Here is a 23,517-nt window from a genome sequence, read left to right as displayed (position 1 = left end):
ATTCTCCTGCCTCAACCTCCCGAGTAGCTGGGATTACAGGCGCCCACCACCACACCTGGCTAATTTTTGTATTCTTAGTAGAGATAGGGTTTCACCATGTTGGCCAGGTTGGTCTTGAACTCCTGACCTCGTGATCCACCCGCCTCGGCCTCCCAAAGTGCTGGGATTACAGCGTGAGCCACCACGCCCAGCCCAGTTCTTTAAAGATTTTTCTGATGGCTCCTTTTGAGTTACTCCATTCCCTTCCCTCATTGCTGGACATGTACATTATGTCCATGTTACTTTTATAACATGAGACTGCTCCCATTTTATGAATGGTAAAACTGTGGTGAACACTTTTTGACAACAGTCTGCCTCAGTTTGGGGATAATTTTATATAAGGATGGCTCCCTTCAGTTCTGTTATGAGACCGAAGGAATTCTGTGTGTTAGAATGTTTTGTTCGTGCCTCCTTTTGTGGTACCCATGCCTTTGCCCTGTGGTGAATGTGCGGCTACTAGGAGTTCCGGCTCCCTGAATTTGCTGCTCAGAATGGACTGCAAGCTAGGACACAGGTAACTGCCTTTGTTAACTGTGAGACGCCAGCGGCTGGGCTCTGGTGTGCGGGCCTGAGTGCTGCTGCTTGCCACCAAGTGCAGAGGTTCTCCGCAGCTCCCCTGCTTACTTGGCACTTTGCCATTTCGGTGGCTCTTGCTGTCTTCTGTGTGCCTGAGGTTGCTGATCTCTAGCCATCTGGGCTATTCCTGCCTTTGCTTTTTTTTTCTCATACTGCTCAATTTCCAGAACCAACAAGAGAAACCTCAATTCCAGGCATTGTGTCCTAAAAACGAGAAGTCCTGTCTCCATGGTGAAGGAGATGACACTCCAAGTTATGGAGGCAGAAAGGATCTGCTTCTTCATGGACTCCTGAGAGCCCTTGGGCCAAAGGGAAGCTCTTTGGAAAAAATAAATGCTTCTCAATCTGCCCCTGCCCCATAGGGATGGGCCCATTGCCCAGTTGAGCTCCTTGTGTGGCATCACAGCTGCTGTTACTTTCATTCATGCTGTCGCCCTTGGTGACTCTGAACAGGAGCCGGGGCAAGGGGATTGGGAAGGACGATGGAGACTGGGCAGCAGCTTTTGGACGCGGGGGTCGAGCTGGGAGCTCTGGGCTAAGTGACCTCACCGCCTGGGGCCTGTTTCCTTGCCTGGAAAAGGAGAATCCAGGTGCCAGCTTGGCAGCTTGTGTGGATCAACTGTGATAATAGAGATGAATCAGCCAGCACAGCCCAGGGCACTGGGATGACTCCAGGTAGAGACACAGGTACCAGCAAGAGTCACGCATCCATTCCACAATGGAGCTCACATCTAGGGGCTGAGAAAGAGCTGGGACAAAAATGTGTGTTGGGGAAACTAGATGGATCCCCGGTATCTCCTGAGACGCAGGCAGGCTCGGCAGGGCAGGAAGCCTCTGGCCTTATTGTGTGCACACCTCCCACTGCCCCTGAGCTTGGGCCATTCCGCACACCTCTCTGTGGGCCTCAGTTCTCCCTCTGAGTAGTCAGAGGGGACCTGATGTTCTCTAAGGGTCCTGCCAGCTCTCACACCTGGTGATGACTCTCCCGAGACATGCCTCTGGTCAGATAACCGTTTTCCTTGCAAGGGGACAAGGCTGCATTTTTCTTTTCTTTTTTTTTTTTTTTTGAGACAGGGTCTCGCTCTGTCACCCAAGCTGGAGTGCAGTGGTGTGATCTTGGCTCCCTGCAACCTCCGCCTCCTCAGCTCAAGCGATCCTCCTGCCTCAGTCTCCCAAGTAGCTGGGACTACAGGTGTGTGCCACCAAGGCCAGCTAATTTTTTTATTTTTTATTTTTATTTTTTGGTAGATGGGGGGTTTTGCCATGTCACCCAGGCTGGTCTTGAACTCCTGGACTCAAGACATCTGCCCACCCTGGCCTCCCAAAGTGCTGGGATTACAGGCATGAGCCACAGTGCTAGGCCAAGGCTGCATTTTCAAGATACCACCTGTCTGTCCTGGAAGCCCTAAAACAGCAGGAGTTGTGGGCTGTGGGTCACCCTGGTGTCCCTAGCACCCAGCATGAGCGGACACCGAGTGGGTGCTCACGGCTGTCTTCCATGGACACTGGGAAAGGCATTCCCCTCCCCAACTCCAAGGTGAGCTGGCCCCTCCTGCCTAGCAAGCTTTGGGAGGCTCCGAGGTCAGGCCGGAAAAGGTCCCTCAATGCGGTGTCTGAGGAGAGGGGGGGCGTGCTAAGAGTTCTCCAAACATGCTAGATACTGTCATTTAATTTAGACTTGTTTAAACCTCACTACAACTCAACTTGGGAGGTGCAGACGCCATGTTTCTTGTACATATGGGAGGGTTGGGGCGGAGCAGGGGAGGCTTCCTGGAGACTTGAGGAGTTAGCCAGCCCGGGGGCTCCCATGCGGAGGTCCTTTGCCTGGAACGGATGAGAGGGCGCTAAGAGGCCTGGCTTTTGTCCACACTAAGCGATGGCTTTACTTGGGGGAGATAATCCTTCTGGAAACCTCAGGTAGAGTCTGCATGCGGAATGAGATGGCTTCATCTAGCCAGTTATGATGGGGGTCGACGTCCAAGGACCAGTTTAGCAGCCAGCAGAGCTGAGATCCAGGGCTTACTGCCCTGATCCCGGGATTACCTGCACATCAGAGATGAAGGTGAGGGAGGTGCTAAGAGGTGAAGTGGCCACCCACAGCCACATGGCTAAATCCTGTTCGCCGTGTTCTTAATTTTGTCAGACTCAAGTTGCAATGAAGATTTGTCTAGAACATGTCTGGGCGCTGAGGGCAACAGGTAAGGCGTGGGTCAAATCACGCTGCAGGTGCAGGTGATGACAGGCTCCGGGAGAGAAGGGGTGGGCACAGCAGGATGACCAGTGAGGAAAAGGCAGGCAGAGGGCGCCAGGTGCAAATCTGCAGGACCACAGACTTTGGTTCTGGATACAGAACAATGGTTCCTTGTCATTGTAGGGCTTTAGACCCTAAGACTCAGAATTAGGGCTGGAAGGGATTTGGGAGCCCCAAGCAGATCTATTAATCCAACGCATTAAATTGCTAATTAAGTCACGACTGAAGCAGTCTGTACTTTTCCACTAGGGTTTACTTAGAAAAAGCTGGGGAGGCCTTGTTTTAAGAGGTATGAAGGAGGCCTCGTATTATTTTTACTTAAAACCCCCAGAAATTTAAGCATTTATAAAGCTTCTATGATGCAGCACTGCGAGGGATGTTAATGTTTGCTTTCAAGAGATGGCCTTTAAAAATCCCTCTTGCTTCTGCGTCATATCTCATAAATGGTGAGGGTTTTTACAGCCACGAGCTGGAGGGGAGACCCAAGTTCGGGGTTCCCTAGCCCATCGCTAAAGACCGCAGCAGAGACAGATCTTCCATTTCATGCTTCCAGATGCTTCCTGTAATGGGAAAACTCCTCCTGCCCCGGACCTTTCTGAGTGGCTGAGTCTTCCGTTAGATTGGGCTGTAGTCAGTCTCTCCAGGGTTTCCTCTCTGGTAATTTATCTGCCAATGACAACCCTCAGGGCTCCCGGTTGGCAGGAGCCAAAGCCAAGTGGAAATCCAGGCCTTCTGGTTCCCAGCGCTGGGTCTCTCCTCTTGCCCTCAAGTCCCCAGAATCTAAGGACAACCCAATAAACAGTCAAATACCTACTACTTGCCAGGTCCAGGGAAAATAGCAGTAAACAAGATAATCCCGGCTTTCCTCATGGAACCCACAGTCTAGAAGGGGAATGAAGACCCAGTGCCCGTCAACAGGGGCTTCTGTCTACCAACTTGTGGAGGGCCCTGGGGCAGGGAACCCGGTTTCTGCCCCTCTCAGCTACTGACCCACCCGGGTCCTTGGGCGAAGGGCTTCATCTCTGAGTTCGTTTCCCGCTTTGTACAATGGCTATGATCATAGATCCCGTCTCTGGAGTTTGTGCAATGTTGAGGCCAAATATGTAGATAACGCCAGGCCAGTGGCTTCCAAATCCGCGTGCACATTACACAGCTTCCTAAACTGATGATGCTTCCATCTCATCTTCAGAGACTGTCACTTAATCGGCCTGGGCTTCGGAATATTAAGAGCTCTGCAGGCAATGCTAAAGTGCAGACCAGTTTGGGAATTACAGCGCCAGGCACCGTGTCACAGCGCGATTACGAGAGAACGTTCGGAAAAGCCCTTTATAGATTGAGACTGAGGCCGGCTGGGAGGACGCCACGGCGCCGCTCCCAAGACCATTGCGGCGGGGCCTGAGCCCCGGTGTCACGCAGACCTTCCCTTCCGCGGCGGGGCCCGGGCTGTCTCCGGCACACCGGCCGGGACAGGGGCGCCCCATCGATGCGCTCCGCCGCTCGGCTCCCTACGCCTGAGCCCTGCCCGCTCGAGCCCCTTCCCCCTCCCGGCCGCTTCCCACTTCCAAGATGGCTGCGGGTACAGCCGACCAGGTAAGGGGGCCTCTGTCGGATGTCCGCGGGGGCTCTGCGGGCACAAAGGCCCGCTCAACGCAGTCCCTCGCCACTCCGGTTGGTTCTCGGGAGTAAAAAGGGCTGGCGACGCCGCTCCGGAGGCCCGCGGCGGGCGGCCCCCGGAAGAGGGACAGTCGGGCGAGCGCCGAGCTCTAGACGCGGCAGCACGGGCGGAAGAGCGGGCGCGGGCCGGCAGGGGCGGGGCGCAAGTGCGTGGGGGCGTGTTCAGGGGCGGGCGAGGGGGCGGGGCGAAGCGAGGGTGCGCGCCGCTGTTCGCCGCGGGCTGCTCGCGCGCACCTGCGGGCCGGACCGGCTGCCTACCGCGCGCCCGGCGTCTTCGCAGCGAGAGTTGCGGGTCCTGCGGGGTCTGGGCTGCGGGCCCGCGGGTCCCGGGGATGGCGTCGGAGCCGCGCTAACTCCGGTACTGAGAGCCTCCCGCGGGGGACGGGCCGCGGGCCGCGGGCCGCGAGGGAGGGCAGGGCGCGCGGGGCCGCCACCTGCTGCAGCGCCGGCCGAGGCGGGGAGCGGCCGGGGCGAGGCGGGTCGCCGGGCGCGGGTCCTGCTGGGTGTCCCTCGCCGCGCGGCCGCGGCTTCTGCACGCCAGGGCAGCGCGTGCGTGACGCCCGGGGTGCCGTCGCGGGGCCTCCGGGGCTGGGGCGACGCTCGGGACTCGGCGGCCCTCGCGGAGGCGCGCGCTGTGTCCCGCTCCTTTCCCGGAACTTGACGAAAAGTTTTCCTCCTCCGACGCGAGGCTCCCGGCCTGAGAGGAGGCGGCTGGGTGCGCCAGACCCCGACCCCGGAGTCCCCTTCCACCTCGGACGCTCAGCCCCCAGGGCAGCGGACCCTCCTCCTTGGAGCCCCTGACCCCCGTTTCATCTCGGACGCCTCTACCCCTGGAGTCCCTGATCCGCGGAATCCCCTTTCATCTCGGAGCCCAGACCTCCTTGGACCTCCACCCCACGCGAACCCTGTGTCCCTGGGCTAGGGAATCCCCCTGCCTCCGCCTCGGAGACTCCCATTCCCGGGCGGCTGAGACCCTGGCCCGGGGACCCTCTCGGGGCCGGGGTAGCTGCCTTGAGGAGTGAGTCCAGGGACTCCTGGCCCCCTCCCGCCAGGAGTCTCTCTAGGCTGTGGGGCCCGACCCTGATGGGAACGGCTGGTCAGGAGGATAGGGGAATGACCCTGCGGGTCCCGGAGTGACTGCGCCTGACCAGGCCACGTGAGGTCGTTTCTGTCTTAAAGTTGCATAGGACGCCGTTTTCCCCAGCGTGGAATTGGAAGTTTTGCTTGGAAAGGTTTTATGGGCACCGGTGCCTTTTGACCCTACTGGAGGCCCCTGGGCATCACCTTGGTTATTTCACGCAGTGAGGCTAGCTGAGGAGGGTAGTCGTGGTGGGGTCTTGGGGACAAAATGCTCACTGTCTTGCCCCCAGTATTGTAGGATGTTAGCACCTAGTTACTGTCTTGTCTGGCTTTTATAGAGGTGGGTTGCCTGTTGGAAACTGGTAGTCGCTTTGCCTGGACTGGGCTAGTCCTTAGAGCAGTCTTAGAACACTTCCTGTTGCCCAGTTTATCTGGCCAGTACCAAGCCATATCTCAGTTTGGGTATGGCTTCCCCTCTCCGACCAACCCTCTTACTGCTTCTTTGCTGTGTGTTTGACCCCTTGAGATTGTGGGCTCCACAATCCTAATGAGATCTCCAGTCCTACTGAGAACCTGGCATGAACTTGGTGCTCAGGGTCATTGGGTGAAAACACCTTTTGGGAAACATCAAGGGTGTCAGCTGAGACTAAGGGAGACAGAGTAACTGGCTTGGAGCCACCCATATGGGGAGAGGCAGAGATGGGATTCAAAGTGAGGCAGGCTACTGGGCCAGGCTCTGCTCACCTCGGTGTCCTCCGCTGTCCCAGCGCTTTGCACTGAGCTGGGCTTGATTCCTGTTTGTACAACTGAGTTTTCACCGTCTGCCCCCAGCCTACCCTCTCACATTCAGCCTGGGCTCTGCCTGGCCTGGCTTCTGCTGTTCCCCTGTATTCCTTTAGCCCCTGCAGTTCCTCAGCATTGGGTGTGCTGTCTCCACCCTACTCCCCGTTTAGTGAGTGAACTCCTGTCTTTCGTGCCTCCTCCTTCCCTCCTCTACTCTGGGTTGATTCCTTAGCTGGTGCACTGTAGAAGGCCTCTCTCAGAGTCAGAGCAGCTTGTTTGAATCTCTCTCCCACATTGGTCAGAGCTTCTAACCTTGAGTCCTAGCCTCAGCACAGGATGCCTGCCCTGCAGGTCGGCGGTGGCTTGGGGAGTCTTTGAGACCTTGGAAAAGATTTGTTGTCAGTATAAACATTAATACATAGAGAATACAAGAGGATTTTAGGAAAGTGAGTATGTGTTTGTTAACTTAAAAAAATTTTTTTTTAGAGATGGAGTCATGCTATGTTGTCCAGACTGGATCTGAACTCCTGGGCTCAAGCGATTCTCCCGAGTAGCTGTGGTTACAGGAACACACCACCATGACCAGCTGAACGTGTGTTTTAGGACTGTGTATAAATAAAGTTTTGGCCGGGCGCAGTGGCTAATGCCTGTAATCCCAGCACTTTGGGAGGCTGAGGTGGGTGGATCACAAGGTCAGGAGATTGAGACCATCCTGGCCAACATGGTGAAACCCCGTCTATACTAAAAATACAAAAATTAGCTCGGTGTGGTGGCAATGCGTGCCTGTAATCCTAGCTACTCGGGAGGCTGAGGCAGGAGAATTACTTGAACCCAGGAGATGGAGGTTGCAGTGAGCCAAGATCGTACCACTGCACTCCAGCCTAGTGACAGAACTAGACTCCGTCTCAAAAAAAAAAAAGAAAGAAAGTTTCTTGGGCCCGGGTGGTTTAGAATTCTTGATTGTCCATCTGGAAGGCTCACAGGGACTGGTCTGCTTGACTAGTCAGTTGATTTTAAAGATAGGGAAGTTGAGGCCCAGAACCCCGTCAGTATCACACAGCAGGTGTGAGGAGAGAGACTGGTGACAGGAAGAAGCTGTACTTTGTGGCCTTGTAGACACAGACTGGCTGTGTCTGGCCTTGCTTATGCAAATGGTTGCTAAAATAGTGGGGCTGAGTTGGCTGGCCCTATCCGTGTCCAGGAAAGAATAACACCAGCCAACATTTTCTAAGGCTTACCCTGTGCCAGGCACGATTTTAAGGACTTTATGTGGATTTCTTCCCCTAATCCTGTCAACTGCCTAACCCAATAGGGTCTCTTATTGTCTTCATTTTACTGCAAGGAAAGAAACCAAGGTGCAGGGAAGTTAAGAAATGAGTCCAAGCTCACACAGCTAGTGAGCAAAGGAGCTGGGACTTGAACCCAGGCAGCCTGCTGCTGGAACCTGCATTATTTTTTCCCTCCTGTTTATTTTGTTTCTTTTTTTATTTTGTTTTGTTCTGTTCTATTCTATTCTATTCTATTTTTTGAGACGGCATTTCGCTCTTGTCAACCAGGCTGGAGTGCAATGGCGTGATCTCAGCTCACTGCAACCTTTGCCTCCCAGGTTCAAGTGATTCTCCTGCCTCAGCCTCTAGAGTAGCTGGGATTACAGGCATGTGCCACCAGGCCTGGCTAATTTTGTATTTTTAGTGGAGATTCGCCATAGTGGGGCTTTGCCATATTGGCGAGGCTGGTTTTGAACCTCTGACTTCAGGTGATCCACCTGCTTCGGCCTCCCAAAGTGCTGGGATTACAGGCGTGAGCCACTGTGCCTGGCCTATTTTATTTTTAAAACTTCATATGAAGCCTAACATACATACACGGAAGTGTAAGAATGGTTAAGTGTTCAGCTTATGAATGATCAGGGTTATTGGGTGAATACACCTTTTGGCAACATTAAAGGAGCTGAGAAGAAGGGGGATAAAGTTTAGGGACTGTATTCATAAGTATGCCAGCAGGCCATGTATGAACTTTGATGTCAGATCTGGTTTGAACTCAGTTTCTGTTGCTGTGTGACCTTGGGTGCGTAACTTAGCCTCTCTGAATCTCATCGTTTCTTCAGTGCCCTTGGCAGGCTTGTGATTATTAGAGCATGTGATGGCTCCCCGCGTGTTTGGTACATGCTAAATGCTCAGTAAATGATTTCTCTTATTAATAATTAAGATTATAAACTAGACCGGCTTTAAGTAGTCTAAATATCTTCCTAATGTATCATTGGCCTCCCAGTCACTTCACAAGTACTTAGGAAAATTAGTTAATTAGTAATTTACCAAATCACTAAGTGAAGCTGAAACATTTTGCATTGAATGTCTTTAATTTAAAATGTCTCTGCCGGGCACCCCTGGCTCATGCCCCTAATCCCAGCAGTTTGGGAAGTTGAGGGGGGTGGATCACTTGAGCTCAGGAGTTCAAGACCAGCCTGGGCAACATGGTGAAACCCTACAAACAAACAAACAAACAAACAAACAAACAAAAAATTAGTTGGGTGGGTGTGGTGGCATGCGCCTTGTGGTCCCAGCCACTCGGGATGCTGAGGTGGGAGGCTCGCTTGAGCCTGGGAGGCAGAGGTTGCAGTGAACCAAGATCAGACAACTGCACTCCAGCCTGGGTGACAGAAACCCCATCTCAAAAAAAAAAAAGTTCCACCTGTGCCTTTAATCATAACCAGTGGTCAGTGTAAGTTAAGAGCTCCTTAGGGTTGTGAAGGAGCCTTTGAGGACCCTGAACAATAACCCCAGTTTCTGCCTGGTTTGCTGAAACATACGTGGGCTGAAACTTAAACAGCGTTGTGTTAAGTTCCAAGTGTCTGAAAGTTGCCACTCACCCTCTGGAGGAATATGTGAGCTTCTAGGAAATTTTTTTCAGGACTACTTTTATTCTAAAGAATCACCCATTTAAAAGCCAAACTACTTTTATAATGGCCTTTTCCATTTTACATAATGCAAATCAATCCATTGTTTTAGGCCGTGTGTGTAGCAGTGCAAAGAGTAAGTGCCCCGGCTACCCAGGCTAGCCCAGCACAGCTCTGTTACTACGTAGCACCCTTTAGACCTCAGTCTTCTGTCAGCTCTTTGGATGGTTGTGGAGGTGACAGAACTAGTGGATATAGACATGGAACGCAGTGCCCGATGTGTCGTCTGCGCTTGGGGAGCGGAGGCAGCTGCTCATGTTCGTGAGCCTGGAACGTCCAGTCCTTTCTGCCAGAGCCAGGACTTGAATTAAAACAGAGAAAGAGGCCAGGCTCAATGGTTCACATCTGTAATCCCAGCACTTTGGGAGGCTGAGGTGGGCGGATCACGTGAGGTCGAGTTTGAGACCAGCCTGGCCAACATGGTGAAACCCTGGCTCTACTAAAAATACCAAAATTAGCCGGGCGTGATGGCGGGCGCCTGTAATCCCAGGACTCTGGGAGGCCGAGGTGGGCGGATCACTTGAGGTCAGGAGTTCGAAACCAGTCTGGCCAATATGGTGAAACCCCATCTCTACTAAAAAAAATAAAAATGCAAAAAATTAGCCAGGTGTGGTGGTGGGCACCCGTAATCCCAGCTACTCGGGAGGCTAAAACAGGAGAATTGCATGAACCCGGGTGGCAGAGGTTGCAGTGAGCCGAGATTGTGTCACTGCACTCCAGCCTGGGCAACAAGAGTGAAGCTCCATCTCAGGAAAAAAAAAAAAATAATAATAATATAATCCAGAAGTCGCCAGGCGCAGTGGCTCACGCCTGTAATCCCAGCACTTTGGGAGGCCGAGACGGGCGGATCACGAGGTCAGGAGATCGAGACCATCCTGGCTAACACGGTGAAGCCCTGTCTCTACTAAAAAATACAAAAAAAAAAAAAAAAAAAAAATTAGCCGGCCGTGGTGGTGGGCCCCTGCAGTCCCAGCTACTTGGGAGGCTGAGGCAGGAGAATGGTATAAAGCTGGGAGGCGGAGCTTGCAGTGAGCCGAGATTGCGCCACTGCACTCCAGCCTGGGCGACAGAGTGAGACTCTGTCTCAAAAAAAAAAAAAGAAAAAAAAAGAATCCAGTAGTCAGTGGCCAGAGCTGGGATGATGGCAGGCTTGGCAGTAAAGGTGAACACACCGCCCTTTGAGGATCAGATAGGACAGTGCCCCCTTGCCACTGGGGTTTGAAGAGGCAGCTGTCCTGTGGAGCGTCCAGAGAGGAGCCGGGACAGGAGAGCTTCGTGCTCCAGCCCTGGGAAGAGGCTGCCCGTGGATGTCTACACAGACGGCAGCATGACTTCTCCCTGAAGCCACTAAGTGGATGTTTTTACCCCGTGGGAACACACCCAGATCGTTTGGTTTGGCCTTTGTAAACAGTTGCTTTTATTTATGAAGACTTGGGTCAAGACCATTCCCACTGCTTTTTAAGGAGGAGAAAATCAAGCAGTTGCTTCTAGACGGGATTGTTTTCCAAAGCCCCATGCAGAGTCACTGGCAGAGCTACCCTCCGCTTTCTGACTTGTACTGAAGTGAGGATTGTGGCTCTGGTGGAGTGACAGTTGATTGAATCCCTCGGGGGCAGCTGTCCTCTTTGCTTCCTGCGGAACTGAGTCTTGTGACAGGTAAATACAGTTCAGATGGCCTCGTTGCATGGAATGGAAACGGTCTTTCTCTTATCCATACTTCATATCTTTCTGTTGGCCGGAAAGTGATGACTCATCACCATTTGACTTGGGTTCAGTGTCTTCCATGGCAGGGTGCTGGGCCAGGCGCTGGGTCCGTTCCTCCTGTGCCTACCTAGGGGTGCGTACCGCAGTGGTCACTGTTGCAGTGGGATGCTGTCACTAGGACGTTAGTGATTGGGACTTTGGAAAACATCTGTCAAGGGAGGAATTTTCACTTTCCTGACCATCATGTGTTGACAGCGTTCCTCACCATCTGGTCTAGCCTCTAACCAGTGTGTAGGCTGGTCACTGCTCAGCTGCTGGTGTGCACTGTCCGGGAACTTGGTGGCAGGGGATTTCTTCCTCGTAGTCTTACCTCCAGCTCTCACCAAGTTCTTGGAACATAATCCAGCTCTCAGCAGATGTTTCTTGGATGGGACTGTCCCTGAAATCTGCCCACTTAAGACCTCAGTTGTTAGTAGTAATTAATTCAGCAAGTAGATTTTTGAAACCTTAATCCATGCCAGGCATTTAACCAGAGAATAGTTCCCAGAAATGATTAGCGCTGTGGCTGCCCGAAGCGTAGAATCCAGTGAGGAGAGCCACCTGAGAACAGCCGTAAGATAGCTGTTTCAGGCAGGGTGTGGTCAAAAGGAGCCTAGGAGGAAGGAGGCCTGGCAGCTTTCTGGGAGAGGCAGGGAAGGCTTTTCAGAGGAGGTGGCTTTTGAAAACACCAATTGAGTGTCTCCTTGTGCCACACCCTACCAGGGCTCTGAGGCCCCTGATGGCCTACCTGAGGAGGGCACCCCAGGTGGTGGTGAGTAGGGCTGAGTGGGCTGGTGGTGGGGGCAGGTAGGTGGCCGGGTGCAAGTGCACAAGGCTGGAGAGGCAGGCAGAGACGGATCAGGAGGGCCCTGTGTGCTGGCTTGGGGAAGTCAGGCTTAGTTTGTCTTCTATAAACGTGGACTTGGAGGCAGGCCATCTGCAGTTGGTCTCCTGGCCAGCGTCCAGAGTCCACCCATTAGCCTTGTCTCAGAAGCACACACCTTGTTTGTACAACTTCCCCTATGAAGGGTACTATCAGGTGGCAGGTGGCCTGGAGTGCGGCTTCTGCCCTAGTGGCACCAGGCGGAAGTGCTTGAGGACAGGTGGCCTTGGCCCTTGCAGAGTTTGGTTTTAAAGTGTGTTGCAAGCGGAAGTACATTTTCCCTTTTAGGCTTATTTCCCTGAAGACTGACGCCCTCTCTGAGGTTTAAGAAACTTAACTGGACTTGGGACCAACAAAGACCTCAAAGTTGGCTCAACTTCTCCGTAGGAGAGGCCCTCGGGCTGCTGTCCCTGGCCCCCCGACGGCAGAGGAGATGAGTAGAGAAAGGTTTTCTTTCTCGACTTAAAGCCAGATGGCTTTGGGCTCTGCCAGACCTTCCTTCCTTCTTCCTGTGCTTTCTTCTTGGCGGCAATTCAGGGAAGGGTCCTTGGACTGCCATGAATGAAATCCTATAGTTTCACCAAAATGGTTTCCAATTCCAGACGTGAGTGATGCCTTCTGTTTACCCAGGCACTGATTTTCCTAGGAAGGATATACTTTTTTGTGTTCCTGTCTACTCTGTCATCAGAATTTGCATTCTAACCTGCATCTCTTTTGTGGCTTACATTTGTGTTTTGCTGTACTAGGAAATAAAGGGAAGCGGCACGTTCACTGGGCACCTACTGTGTGTCAGTTAGGGGCTGGATTTGCCGGTGGCTTCACCAGACCTCATTTCTTTTGTCCTCAGACCAGCCTGTGAGCTATAGGGTATTGTCCCATTTTACTGCTGAGAAAGAGGGAAGTTGAGGCTCAGAAGGGTTAAGCACCTCATTTGAGGTCGCCTTACCTGGCAGCTGGCAGAGCCAGAATTTCAGTGGGGCCTGCGAGAGGCCCTCAGCTCTGTTTAGCATGAGGATTTCCTCTTACATGTGTGGCTTTTTGCCAGTTTGATCTGTTAGAGTGTTGATGGTGTTTTGATAATTCGAATGACCTTGACATTGTCAAAGATGAGCTCTTAGTTGTGTGCTGAAAATGTTTCTTACTCTATTTTCCTTTTAATTAAAGTGTATGTAGAACTTCTAAATCGGTATACATTTGAATCAACCTGGATTATATCTTTACTTTTGTGAATTCTGTTGTTTCCTAACGTAGAAACTTGAGGGATTCTTCCCGAGCAGGGGACACACAGAGGGTCTGCAGTGGCCCTGCCTTGGAGGGCTCATGGCTCTGGGGAAGAGCAGGGACGGCTGTGAAACACTGAAAACGTGTTCACGTGTGGGGAGGTGATGTCCGGATTCTTTCAGATCATGCCCAGAGTTTTTGCTCTATAGGTTGGAGAAACATTTTATTTTTTGCAGCACCTGGATAATTTCACCTTTTTTTTTTTTTTTTTTTTTAGACGGAGTTTCGCTCTTGTTGCACAGACTGGAGTGCAGTGGCATGATTTCAGCTCACTGCAACCTCCACCTCTCGGGTTTGAGCTATTCTCCTGCCTCAGCTTCCCAAGTAGCTAGGATTACAGGCATGCACCACCATGCCTGGCTAATTTTGTATTTTTAGTAGAGATGGGGTTTCACCATGTTGGTCAGGCTGGTCTCGAACTCCTGACCTCAGGTGATCCGCCCGCCTCAACCTCCCAAAGTGCTGGGATTACAGGCATGAGCCACCATGCTGGCCTATAATTTCACTTTTGTATTAAACTCTACTTTTGTCTGTATTTTGGCCTTAGTGTAGTACAGTGTGGTTCTAATTTCTAAGAAAAGTTGATTATCGGCCGGGCGCGGTGGCTCACGCCTGTAATCCCAGCACTTTGGGAGGCAGAGGTGGGCGGATCACAAGGTCAGGAGATCGAGACCACGGTGAAACCCCGTCTCTACTAAAAATACAAAAAATTAGCCGGGCGCGGTTGTGGGCGCCTGCAGTCCCAGCTACTCGGGAGGCTGAGGCAGGAGAATGGCGTGAACCCGGGAGGCGGAGTTTGCAGTGAGCTGAGATCGCACCACTGCACTCCAGCCTGGGCGACAGAGCGAGACTCCGTCTCAAAAAAAAAAAAAAAAAAAAAAAGAAAAGTTGATTATCAATTACTGTAACACTGTGATTAAATAATCCTCCCTTACTCACTGGGTCGTATTTCAAGTTTTTATTTTTTATATTTCTTTATATTTCTTTCTTTCTTTATTTATTTTGAGATGGAGTCTCGCTCTGTCACCCAGGCTGGAGTGCAGTGGTGCTATCTTGGCTCACTGCAACCTCCATCTCCCGGGTTCAAGCGATTCTCCTGCCTCAGCCTCCTGAGTAGCTGGGATTACAGGTGTGTGCCACCACGCCCAGCTAATTTTGTATTTTTAGTAGGGGGGGGGTTTCACCATCTTGGTCAGGCTGGTCTCGAACTCCTGACCTCGTGATCTGCCTGCCTTGGCCTCCCAAAGTACTGGGATTACAGGCATGAGCCACCGCACCTGGCCTATTTATTTATTTTGAAACAGGGTCTTGTTGTGTTGCCCAGGCTGGAGTGCCATGGCGCTGTCATAGCTTACTACAGTCTTGAACTCCTGGACTCAAGAGATCTTCCTGCCTCAGCCTTCTCAGTAGCTGAGACTACAGTTGTGCACTACCATGCCTGGCTAATTTTTACTTTTGGTAGAGATGGGGGGTCTCACTGTGTTGCCCAGGCTGAATCAGATATTTATATGTAGTTGAGTCTATTTCTGAATTCTGCATTTCATTTCATTCCTTCACATTTCTATTTTTGCCTCAGCGCTGCACTCTAACTGGCTCCTTCAGTTTCTGGGGAGGAGGGAGATTACTCCCCTCCCTGTCTCTCCTTTGTTTTTCTGGAGACAGGATTGTGCCTGTTGCCCAGGCTGGAGTGCAATGGTGATCATAGCTCATTGCAGCCTTGAACTCCTGGGCTCCAAGTGGTTCTCCTGCCCCAGCCTCCTGAGTAACTGGGACTACAGACATGAGCCACTGCACCTGGCTCCCCTTTTTCTTCTTTTAATTAATTTGCTTTTGCTATGTTGACACTGAGAGGCAGGCCAGGCTTCCGAATTAGGAGCATGTAGGCTCCTTACAAAAGCTGACACCCAAGCAGGACTGGTTATCATTCTTTCTTCTGTGCTTGAAGACCTTCAGCTCCTCTCTGTTTGACGATAGCAGCTACCAACAAAGTGCCTGTTGGGGGCCAGGTGACTATTCAGTGCTTTTCTTGTGGTACTTAATTCTCCCAAGGCAATATAGAGCCCAGGAACGTCTGAGTCCAAAGCCCTGTTCTTTATGTTGTTCTCTTGTATGGACCAGATTTAAACACACCACCTGATTTCTTTTTTACTTTGAGACGGAGTTTTGCTCTTGTTGCCCAGGCTGGAGTGTAGTGGCGCGATCTCTGCTCACTGCCACTCTACCTCCCGAGTTCAAGCAATTCTCCTCCTGAGTAACTGGGGTTACAGGCATCTGCCACCACGCGCAGCTAATTTTTTGTATTTTTAGTAGAGACGGGGTTTCACCATGTTGGCCAGGCTGGTCTGGAACTCCTGATCTCAGGTGATCCACCTGCCTCGGCCTCCTATAGCGCTGGGATTTCAGGCATGAGCCACTGCCCCTGGCCATTTTAAAGAAAAAGAAAGGTAGCTGTCGGGGTTCTCAGTGTGCTGGGACTGTGCTCTCCAGGCTAGTGTGCTGCATACCCTCCCTTCCTCATTTGTCTTAGGCCAGAGAACTTGATTATTTATTTACTTATTTTTGAGACAGGGTCTCATTCTGTCGTTCAGGCTGGAGTGCAGTGGTGTTATCAGGGTTCACTGCAGTCTTAACCTCCTGGGCGGGCTCAAGTGATCCTCCCACCTCAGCCTTTCAAATAGCTAGGACCACAGACATGTGCCACCACACTCAGCTAATTTTTAAATTTTTTTAAAGACAAGGTCTCCCATTGTTGCCTAGGCTTGCTCTTGAGTTCCTAGGCCCAAGTGATCCTCCTGCCTCTACCTCCCAAAGTGGTGGGATCACAGGCATGAGCCACCATGCCTGGTTAGGCCAGAGAACTTTATTTTTTATTTTTTTATTTTTTGAAATGGAACCTCGCCCTGTCACCCAGGCTGGAGTGCAGTGGCATGATCTTGGCCCACTGCAACCTCCACCTCCTGGGTTCAAGTGTTTTCCTGCCTCAGCCTCCCTGAGTAGCTGGGATTATAGGCATGTACCACCACACCTGGCTAATTTTTTTTTTTTTTTTTTGAGACAGAGGCTTGCTCTGTTGCCCAGGCTGGAGTGCAGTGGCATAATCTTGGCTCACTGCAACCTCCGCCTCCTGGGTTCAAGCAATTCTCCTGCCTCAGCCTCCTAGTAGCTGAGATTACAGGCACATGCCAGCAAGCCTGGCTAATTTTTGTATTTTTAGTAGAGATGGGGTTTTGCCATGTTGGCCAGGCTGCTCTCGAACTCCTGACCTCAAGTGATCTGCCCGCCTCGGCCTCCCAAAGTGTTGTGATTACAGGTGTGAGCCACCACGCCTGGCCATGCCAGAGAACTTTAGACATGGCCTTAGATGTGTGCGTGTGATTAACAGATTTTATTTTAGAAATAGGGTCTTTCTCTGTTACCCAGGCCAGAGTGCAGTGGTGTAATCATGGCTCACCGCAGCCTAAAACTTCCCAGGCTGAAGTGATCCTCTGACCTCAGTCTCCAGAGTAGCTTGCACTACAGGCATGTGCCACCACCCTGAGCTGATTTTTTTTAGTTTTTTGTAGAGACATGGTCTTGTTATGTTGCCCAGGCTGCACCGACGGTTTTGACTCTACTCACTCAAACCTCGGAGGTTGTGGTCTTGACTCTCTTTTATTAATTATCTTCACTGAGCTGGCCTTCTGACCTGGGTTTGTGTAATCCTAAACCAAGCCTTTCTAACCTACGTGTGGTCTCCTTTGGGGTCCTGTAGATCCCAGCTCTGCGGTTAAACAGCAGGGTGATCTTAGACCCGTTTCTTAGTCTGGCCAAGCCTCGGTTTCTTCCGTGGTAAAGGGGATACTGTGCCCAGCCTTGTAGATGCATGTAAGCGTGACTGAAACATTTGTGGAGAGGCCTTGCTGCTGCAGATGGCATGCATAATTTATTTTGTTGTTGTTTTCCGTCTTAATGAAGATATCTTAGGATTTTAATGCTGTCTCAGAACAAGTAGATCTTTGACATATGTATGGGTTATGGATTCACACCCCCGTCCCCCAAGTCCAGTTCTCACGCTCCCCGTGCTGTCCTGGGGATGAAGATGTGACTGGTAGGGGCAGTGATGATTATTTTTACCTCGGGTACATCCTTTGTTTGGGTTATCTTCCCGCTGTGTTATATCATGACAATGTATGTTAAAACTCTAGCTTCTGGGCCAGGCGTGGTGGCTCATGCCCATAATCCCAGCACTTTGGGAGGCCGAGGTGGGCGGATTGCTTGAGGTCAGGAGTTTGAGACCAGCCTGGCCAACATAGGGAAACCCTGTCTCTACTAAAAATACAAAAATTAGCTGGGCTTGGTAGCGCACGCCTGTAATCCCAGCTGCTTGGGAGGCTGAGGCACAAGAATCGCTTGAACCTGGGAGGCAGAGGTTTGCAGTGAGCTGAGATGGCGCCACTGCACTCCGACCTGGGCGACAGAGTGAGACTCTGTGTCAAAAAACAAAAACAAAAACCACCTCTAGCTTCTGGACTTGAATCAAAACTTGGGTATGTGGAACCTTTTCAAGGCTTTCTCCTTTAAGTGGGAGATGAGACCATTTCCGCTGTGTGTCAGAGGTGTGGCATCTTTGAATTTTATATCCACTTTAATTTCCAGGTTTGTGTTTTTTCTAGTTTCTCCTTGGACCAAGATGACTGATGGAAAACTCTCCACCTCTACAAATGGCGTAGCCTTGATGGGCATTCTGGACGGTCGACCAGGAAACCCCCTTCAGAACCTGCAACACGTCAATCTCAAGGCGCCCCGACTCCTCTCAGCGCCTGAGTACGGGCCCAAGCTGAAACTCAGGGCTTTAGAAGACCGGCATAGCCTCCAGTCCGTGGACTCAGGGATCCCTACCCTGGAGATCGGGAACCCGGAGCCTGTGCCCTGCAGCGCGGTCCACGTGAGGAGGAAGCAGTCCGACTCCGACCTCATCCCCGAGCGGGCCTTCCAGAGCGCCTGCGCACTGCCGTCCTGTGCGCCACCAGCTCCCAGCAGCGCTGAGCGGGAACAGAGCGTGCGCAAATCCTCCACGTTTCCCAGGACAGGCTATGACTCGGTAAAGCTCTACAGCCCGACCTCCAAAGCCCTGACCCGCAGCGATGATGTGTCTCTCTGCAGTGTGTCCAGTCTTGGGACAGAGCTGTCCACCACGCTGTCTGTCAGCAATGAGGACATCTTGGACCTTGTGGTCACCAGCAGCTCCAGTGCCATTGTGACCCTGGAGAATGACGATGACCCACGGTTTACCAACGTCACCTTGAGCTCTGTCAAGGAAACCAGTGGCTTACACCAGCAGGACTGTATCCATGAAGCTGAGGAGGGGAGTAAATTGAAAATATTGGGGCCGTTTAGTAGCTTCTTCGCAAGGTAATGCCATCTTTGCCCTCTAGAAGAGCGTGGTGGTTGAGTCCAGACCAGTCTCCTTGTTCCTGTCTCACATGTGTTGTGTGTTCTCTGTGGTGTTAGGCAGGCACTGTCTCACACAGATAACTGGGCCTTTTCCCGGAAGCCCGGAGTCCTCTGGGATTGTAAGGACTGGTCTGTTGGGGATTCTGCTCTTCACTGCCCCTGGCTTATTTGCAGTCTGTTGTCACTTCTCTGCCTCTGACCTGCTGTGGCCGTCCCACAGGTGGCCAGCATTACCAAATCGGCAGCCTGAGCCTCTGTGGGGCCCTGTGCACTCATATTAATGTTTCTTGGGCCAAGCAGACGGCAGTGGTGAGGGTGACGCCTGTGAGTAACTCCCATTTCTAGTGCCAGCCCTCACTGGTGTAGTGCAGTGCTGTCATGCCGGGTGTCCTGGCCGTGTCCCCGTGCTCCTGGATGTCTGTGCTCTTGTGTGCGTGCCCTGGCCCTGCCCCTGCCCCTGCTGTGGAGGTGTGTGCCTCGCTGCACTACAGCCCCGTGCATTCCCACCGTGCTGGACCCGGCCATGCACCCCGTCCCCGTGGGGCCTTGTCACCCAGGTGCTGGAGTTCCTGTGTCTCCCTGAAGCCCTGTGGGGGCCGCGCCTTCAGCTTCTGCCTCTCATTTGTGCTCTCAGGCTTTTGTTCAACAAGTGCCTATTTCCTAGGCCCTGTTCTAGGCTGGTCATGTGGGGTAATATGGTGAGAGAAACGATGTTGGGTAATGACTTAGGGTGGGCTTGTGGCCTGGGGGCAGTGGGAGTGGACGCCTTCGTCACACAAGTATATGTGAACTCCTGAACTGTGGCGTGCTGGGAGGAAGGGCACGGGGGCTGTGGAGAATATATGGAGAATCGAGATCTGTGGCCAGGTGCGGTGGAACACTCCTGTAATCTCAACACTTTGGGAGGCTGAGGTGAGTGGAACACCTGAAGGTCAGGAGTTCAAGACCAGTCTGGCCAACATGGCAAAACCCTGTCTCTATTAAAAATACAAAAATTAGCCAGGCATGGTGGTGCACACCTGTAATCCCAGCTACTGGGGAGGTTGAGGCAGAGGTTGCAGTGAGCCGAGATCACGCCACTGCACTCCAGCCTGGGTGACAGAACAAGACTCCATCTCAAAAGAACAAACAAAAAAAAGAATTGTGATGTGCTCCATAGCTGCTCTTTGGAGGGCTCTGGGGCCAGGGCTTGACGGGGGAACATTTCTGCAGTTGACCCTGGCTGCCCCGTGTGTGTGCGTCTCTAGCAGAACCCACGTCAGACACTGCAGTACTGGGTGTCCCTTTGAGATGGTGTGGTGTGCCAGCTGGAGTCAGCTGGAGACTCTGACTGTGGCCAACACATTAACTTATCACTGCCTCAGTTGCTTCATCAACTAAAGAGGATCATCTCAGACAAGCCTAAGCCCAGTTCTGGGTGAGATGGTCTGTGGTGTGGCCTGTGGTTTTGTCGGGAAACCTTCTTCTCAAATGTGCTGACAGATAGGTATCTTGGTACCATGAGCACAGTTCCTGGTTTCAGAACACAGTAACTAAGCGATTGCCCTCAGTGGGAGGAACCCTGGAACTTTGGGGGAGATCTTGTCACTATCCTTTCTGAGGCTGTAGCCGTGTCACGGTGTTGCTGTGGTTAGATTCGTGTGGCGGAACTTCCCTGTGCTCAGACGAGTGTGTTCAACTGTCCCCGCTTATGAACAACACCTGGTACCTGTTCCACACGGTCCTCACGATCCATCCAGAACATACAGAATCAGAAGCTCAGTGAGTAGGGCCTGAGGATGGGTTTTCAGAATCACCTGGGCTTCTTGGCAAATCTGGGAAACCTTGCTTGAAATGGGGTTGGCCGGGAAACAGCATGGTGGAAGGAGTGTGGCTTTGGAATTCAACTGACCTGCACCGTGTCCAGCTCTGTGGCCTTGAGCAAGTTCCTTCACCTCCCAGTCAGTTTTCTCACCCCTAAAACTGTGAGTGGAGGAGCGTGGCACGTGTGCCCATTGTGCTGTTGACGAACGCCACACGCTCACCTTTGTCCTTGCGTGTTCTGTCTCCTCTGCCTCACCTAAGAAGTGGGGATAATGAAACCCTTCCTTCCGTGGCAGTGGGGATTAAATGGGTTAGCATGTGAGAAATTTAACGCAGATCCAGACATGTAGTAAACTTTTAAGTATCAGTTGCTTGTGGCGATCATGGCCACGTTGCTGTGTCTGCTGCAGTTGTGATTCAGCTGACTGAGCTGTGTGTGTTGGATCCTCTTCCCCTTTGAAAGGAAGCATCGTTGGTTATGCAATTTCTAGATCATTTCTAAAGCTCTGTTTCTTGAAAATCATACTCAGCTTTGCGCTGCAGGAAACAAGTGTCTCTTATTTTATTCCTTGGTTCCGGTCTCCTTATCCTTGTAATGGCTGTGACATTGTTATTGTGAGCCTCTCTGAACTACCTTTGGGAAGATAATGGAATATAATGAAAAATGACTCAAAACAAGTGATGACATGGACAGAGTCTAGTGTTTTTTTTTTTTTTTTTTTGTCCTAGAGTCTTAAAAATGTTACAGAAGAGTTTCCATCTAGAGTTCCTTTGCGGGGAAAGGGTTTCTGTTCCAGAATCTTTAGAGCTCACTAAACATTTTATAGGTGAGTAAATGGAGTTACAGCCAATGTCCATCCACTCAGCCCAGGGCCTGGCCCCCAGCAGGTACCCAGAGGACTGTGGTCATTGTGAGTCTTTGTGGAGGACAGGGCTGGGGCTAGAGCTGGTCCTCTGGGGTTCCCAGCCCTGGCTTCTGAGCCATCCTGTTACCCCACTTTGTCCCCTCACTGTCTTGCCTTCTGGTTTCCTTGTCCTCAGTGAATCAGTCTCTGGGTTAGGGAAGGACGTGTGGACAGTGTAGTCTAGGAGAACATGCTCAGAGGGAAGGGTAGAGACAGGCAGGGATGATGACCTTGGCTGCTTGATGAGGTGGCCCGGGTGAGATGGGAGGAGGGGAGTGACAGGAGGCTGGCCAGGCCTGACCACAGCCTCCCAGAAGCTGCAGGCCTGGCTTGCTTTTGTCCTTCCCCCACACTAATGAGCACCTGTGTCCCAGACTCCAGCCTGAGCTTTAGAGAGAGTCGCTGCCTTTATGGAGCTCACAATCTGATGAGGTAGACACACAAGGCATTTCACAGGCTATGGGGGCGGGTACGAGTGCTGTTACTGTGGGTGGGGAGGGGGCGGCACTGCAGCCACGAGTGCTGGTTCAGGAGTTCATGCCGCCTGGCTTCATCGTGAGCCCTCCTGTTGAATCGCTGTGGGCCTTGTGCAAGTTACCTTTCTGAGCCTTAAGTAGGGGATAAAACTACTGTATAAGGTTAGAGATCAAATAGGGCCTTTAACTTCTTGGCACTCCGGAAGTAGTAGCTTTCTGTGGTTCTAACAGAAATATTCTCATTTCTAAAAAATAAGTTTTTTTAAAGCTTTCTCTAGTTCTCCCATATTGTGCTGAATTGTGTCAGCCTGTTGCTGAAGAAGTCAGAGCAGGGCCTCTCCTGCTGGCCGATGTTTCGGGGTAGATGCGTCTTTGTTGTGGGCGGCTGTCCTGTGCATTGGAGATGCCTTGCGGTTTCCCTGGCCTCCACCCACGAGATGCCAGCGGCACTCCCCCAGTTGTGACAGCTAAAAATGTCTCCAGACATTGCCAGATACCCCAGGGAGGGGCTGGCGGACTCACCCAGCCTTTGAGAATAAGTGCTGGGATTTGCTGCTTTGAAGGAAATTTACTAAAGTAATTTGAGGACGATTTTCATTTGTATAGAAGAGTGGGACCGTGTTAAGGGATCATATGAGTCCAGTGTAGATTAGGAGTATTTGTCTAGAAACCCGGACAGCAAGTGTAAGAGAAAGTCAGTAACGTGCTTGGGACGCGTTTATTTTCCACAGGAGATAGGGTTGGGCTCTGTGAAGCCAGGGGTTTAATCTCCTAATCCACATTGGTCTGGAAGTTGAGAATTAGTTTTGACCAAGTACATCGTCTCTTGTGTAGCCCCTTTATGGAGCTCTCAGATGATCTGAGTGCCCATTGCTGAGGAGAGGTGTCTGAACTGCATTGAAGGATCGGGAGCTTGCCCAGTGAAGGTGTGGGGCAGAGGGAACAGCTTGTGACAGGCTGGGAGGTGGGGGCACCTGGCTGTGTTTAAAGAACTGGAATGATGGATTTTTCCAGACCGCTTCCCTACCTGGCTGGGAGCTCCTTGGAGGCCAAGCCTGTGTCTGGTTCACCCTGGCACCAAGGGTAATTCACAGGCAGAGAAGAATATTGGTGGTTGAGAGCGGGGGCTGCTGTGGCCCAAGTTTGAACCTCAGCTCTGCCATTTTTGTACTGTGTGATCTTGAGAAAGTCACTTAGCCTCTGCGATCGCCAGTGTGTACTTGAGTGACATGGGGTTAATGGCACCTGTTGTAAAGAGTTAATGTGAGGGGGCCGAGTGCGGTGACTTACGCCTGTAATCCCAGCACTTCGGGAGGCCGAGGCGGGTGGATCACCTGAAGTCAGGACTTTGAGACCAATCTGGCCAACATGGTGAAACCTCGTTTCTACTAAAAATACAAAAATTAGCCGAGTTTCTGTATCCTGCACCAAAAGCTGACTAATTCAAGTAAGTACCGTGAATTTTCATTTACATGTGAGCAAACTGAGGCAAGGGGTGGTTAAGTGGTTTGCCCAAGGATACAGGGAAACAGGAATGAGTTTATGCTTCTAAGGGTTGTTGGGATTAAATGGGAGGGAGTGTACATAGATGTGACATGCTGGGCACATTGCAGGCACATTAATGTCTAGTCTGTGTT

At 51.7% G+C, this 23,517-nt stretch overlaps 1 protein-coding gene across 12 annotated transcripts in view; it reads left to right on the top strand.

Annotated features, from left to right (window-relative positions):
• The first annotated feature begins 4,194 nt into the window (after nt 1-4,194).
• TBC1D14 (TBC1 domain family member 14) overlaps nt 4,195-23,517 on the top strand; it is a 122,704-nt gene continuing 103,381 nt past the window's right edge. For 6 of the 12 annotated variants that reach the window (XR_012434641.1, XR_012434638.1, XR_012434639.1 and 3 more), the window contains exons 1-2: nt 4,728-4,898; nt 17,916-18,654. Coding sequence is in view for 6 of the 12 variants with exons in the window: in XM_045392088.3 (XP_045248023.2) it covers nt 17,933-18,654 (722 nt within the window). In the remaining 6 variants the exon portion in view is untranslated. Of the gene's footprint in view, nt 4,457-4,727; nt 4,899-17,915; nt 18,655-23,517 lie in introns of those variants that run through there. The other 6 variants (XR_012434642.1, XR_012434640.1, XM_074039378.1 and 3 more) reach the window with 3 other exon arrangements.

The sequence above is a fragment of the Macaca fascicularis genome, chromosome 5 (assembly GCF_037993035.2).
Source record: "Macaca fascicularis isolate 582-1 chromosome 5, T2T-MFA8v1.1".
NCBI lineage: Eukaryota > Metazoa > Chordata > Mammalia > Primates > Cercopithecidae > Macaca > Macaca fascicularis.
Note: the sequence above shows the minus strand (reverse complement) of the source record. Positions and strands in the feature narration are given on the sequence as shown.